The sequence below is a fragment of the Capsicum annuum genome, chromosome 8, assembly GCF_002878395.1.
Source record: "Capsicum annuum cultivar UCD-10X-F1 chromosome 8, UCD10Xv1.1, whole genome shotgun sequence".
Lineage (NCBI taxonomy): Eukaryota > Viridiplantae > Streptophyta > Magnoliopsida > Solanales > Solanaceae > Capsicum > Capsicum annuum.
The window spans coordinates 72,490,257-72,493,694 of record NC_061118.1 but is presented as its reverse complement, the minus strand read 5'-3'; the positions used below and the strand labels follow the sequence as shown (position 1 = coordinate 72,493,694).

The window sequence follows — 3,438 nt, the reverse complement described above, 5'->3', positions numbered from 1 at the left end:
GGGGGGGGGAGTGGGGGGGCGGGGGGGGGGGGGGGGGGGAGGGATGACTTTCACGGTCCACTAACAAGAACATTATTAGCATAGCCTATTATTGAGATCTGAAATTTGCAAAGAGACTACAGAGGAAGCAGAAAAACAAAATCCTGTTAGTCCAACAGGTGCTTCTCTTAGTATGGTTCCTAGTGCCTTCCAACCTTTTTCTACTGGACATAACTATCCACCCCAAACTTATGAGAAACCGAATAACTTGGTTGGGTTATAAATTCCACCATATTTTTTGCAGGCAAAGTTCTCTTTTTCTTCCCCTGTGAAGCATAGACTAGATGAAGAAGTGCAGTAACATTTCGTAGTTGCTCCCAGATGTAATTAACCACATTTCCATTTGGCCAACATGTTAAAAAATTGGCTAACATGATCATCCTGGAGAAATTAATAAATTTTACATCAAGTGGATCCCACCAAGTCATGTCACTAAGGGTAAAATGGAGATACTGTGAAATAATTTCCAAAAAGAGAGGTGCTATTCCTTTTTAAATAGACACAAAAGGAAAGTGCGTCACACAAAATTTGATGGGGGTTACCTTTCTGGATTAGCTGGAGAAGTTTCAGTAAGAGTTCCAAGGATGTAAAGTGATTGAGAGGAAAATATTTGAATTATATTGTTCTCTTTGAATTTAGTGTTTTAAGTTAACTAGCAAAGTACCAAATCTAATGTTTGATTAAATTGTACTTGCGATATCAATTGCAATAAATGGCCAATCATACGCGCCATTTCAGAATAGTGATTTTTAAGTTACTAGAAGTCCAAATAGATATTATATTCAACAACCAGCTCTAACATCACCTATCTTTTGGAAAGGATCTTGGAGCTAAAACCAAGTATAATAATCTCTAAGATGACTTCTTTTTTAGGATTCTATTCTATATATAATATGTTCATATGATAGGTAACTTACTCGGCTACCCTTGTGCCAATAATATCAGAAAGACCAGATGACATGTTATTCAGCTCTCTACTTAGTAGCACTGGGTTGATTTGTTGGAATTCACAAAACCAAAAAATAAAAAAAAGGAGGAAAAGGTGAACTTCGTTACTTATGACTGATACACCACGGTTTCCCCAAAACTTTGAATCATAATTGTATATTAAAGGTGGGAGAGTTAGATGATGTTTCCGACAGTTCCCATTTCCATAGCAGATTATATGGTTCAACAACCCTCAGTATGAGTTCTTCGAATCTTCATGCAGATTGGCCTTTCTAAGGCCTTGTCTTTTGCTCGGAACACCTGATTTAATAATTATAATTTTGAAGCTTTCTGTTATCCAACTTAGAATCTGGAGTTCTGCTTTAGGGATTTCTTAATACGGTTTAAGCAATTGTACTTCATGGGCTACATGATCATTTTCTTTCTTTTCTTTTCTTTTTTCTTTAGTGGGGGTGGGGGTGGGGGTTAATTGGCTTTTTCCTTTCATTCTTTGCCAAAACATTCGCCCATATCTTTCTGACCAGTAGAAAATAGTACTTGAGTTGTTTGCTGTGGCTGCAAAATCCTTGTGCTCTTGTCATTTGAATTTGCACATGTATAAATATTTTTGGAGTGATAATCGAAGGTCTGGCAGAGAACACGACCAGACCCAATCTGATTTCTGTGACAGCTTTGTTATCTGTAACCCACCTGAATACCTCTATTGGATTTTCAGTACCAACTATTGATTGACTGATATGATCAGTAAAACTTGAAGTTCGTTAAAATATGTCTCCTGTGACGATAAGAAAAATTTTGCATTGATGTAACTATTGGTCACCCTTGAAGAACCAAACAATTACTCTGTTGGAGGGGGGCTGCCAATTTAATATTCCCAGCGCAATAAAAGAAAATTGCTTGCTGAGTGGCTCAGCCCTGCAAACTGACACAAGTTTACAGATGGCTTTAGTAGTGGAGGATAGAAAAATGCATGGATAACAAGTATTGGCTGAAGGGAGGCTGGGAAGGGGATTTCCTTCAAGTAGAGTGGGTGAATTGTTGATATAGGGTATCCAAGCTGTTGTGTTCGGTTCCTGGTTAAACTAATAGTTGCTGACTAACTTTTGGCGTATTGCAAGCTTTTATTATTTCTCTTTCCATGTCATCAAGATGGTTTTGAATCTGTCTCGGTGCAAATGATTAGTATATTGTTCTGTAAAATGTGGTCAGACATGTTGACCTTGTGCTGGTTGTTGAACATTGTTGTTCAGCATTTTCTGCATCTCTGAACTTTGATTTTAAGCTCCCTTTTATGCAGGCCTTATGGGGATACAAAAGTATCTTGGAACTGGAAAGGCATGTCAAACTAGAAGACAGGACTACTGCTAAATTACAAATCCTCTTCGAAAAATTTGGCTTCATAACTGAAGTTTATTAATGAGATGAGAACAACAGAATATCTTCTCAGTGGTTGCATTTTGTTCATAAATTCTATGGTTGGGAGTTGGAATCGTGGACCCAAACAATTTGGTATAATTTCAGTAACTTGTTCTGGCATATGCTAATATCTATGTGTCTTTGATATGCTTTAACAAAATCCCTAGCTACGGCTGGCTAACTATGTAACTAGCTATTTAGTATGTATTTGCAAGATAATTCTCGTCTCTAGATATTAACATACCAGATGGTCAATGAAGTATAGGGTTGATAAAATCGAATGGTATGGGACTATGAGTTTCAGCAATCTAAGGTTTGATGTTTTGATAAATCCTTCTTATGGGAGTGTATCCAAGGTTGTCAGATTTGTTTGATTGGTCAAAATTTTCTGGAAAATATTTTTTCTAGGAAAATAATTTCTTCAAGAAATTTTAAAAAATGACACCCTCACTTCCTGGATGGGATTAGAAAAACAAGTTGCATTTAGGAGGTGATAGAACCTTACTAAGTGATGAAGCTTCTAGCTTTGAATTATATGATGAAATAGGTTGGGGAGATGGTGAAGAAGTTGATGGTCTCCTCATCACACTCCAACCCCAATTCCTTTGCCATCCTCACCACTCCTTCCTAATTTAACTGTTCCACATAAATTAAGAAAGAGTATACATTGAAAATCTTGGAGAGCTAGTTTAGCTAGTTTATTGAAAGTTGGAAAAAGGTATCTAGCATCCTAAATGTATAACCCAAATAGTAGTTTAAAATAATTTGAGATACAAATCAACCTTTAACGTCTTACCAGTCCACACAGTATTACAGTAATTGGGAACAACCATGTAAGGGTTATTTGACAAATAACCCTATTTTGAGATGGTGTTAAATTTTTGCCCCTTAATTTTGTGATCGTTAATTTTGTCTGAAAATTTTAAGTAACAAAAAAGTGGCTGAAAGTATTCTTGAAATTGAAATAACGAACAATTTATTGCCGAGCATAAGTCTATAACTTGACGGCGTAATATCCCATAAATTATGCAGTAA

The 3,438-nt window shown here is 36.4% G+C and overlaps 1 protein-coding gene across 8 annotated transcripts in view; it reads left to right on the top strand.

Moving 5' to 3' along the window:
* LOC107838919 (putative ALA-interacting subunit 2) overlaps window positions 1-2,634 on the top strand; it is a 17,417-nt gene extending 14,783 nt beyond the window's left edge. For 5 of the 8 annotated variants that reach the window (XM_047395712.1, XM_047395708.1, XM_047395709.1 and 2 more), the window contains one exon: window positions 2,288-2,634. In XM_047395712.1, the coding sequence (XP_047251668.1) occupies window positions 2,288-2,404 (117 nt within the window). In that variant the 3' untranslated portion in view covers window positions 2,405-2,634. Of the gene's footprint in view, window positions 1-2,284 lie in introns of all 8 variants that reach the window. The other 3 variants (XM_016682191.2, XM_016682192.2, XM_047395710.1) reach the window with 1 other exon arrangement.
* Window positions 2,635-3,438: the final 804 nt, after the last annotated feature.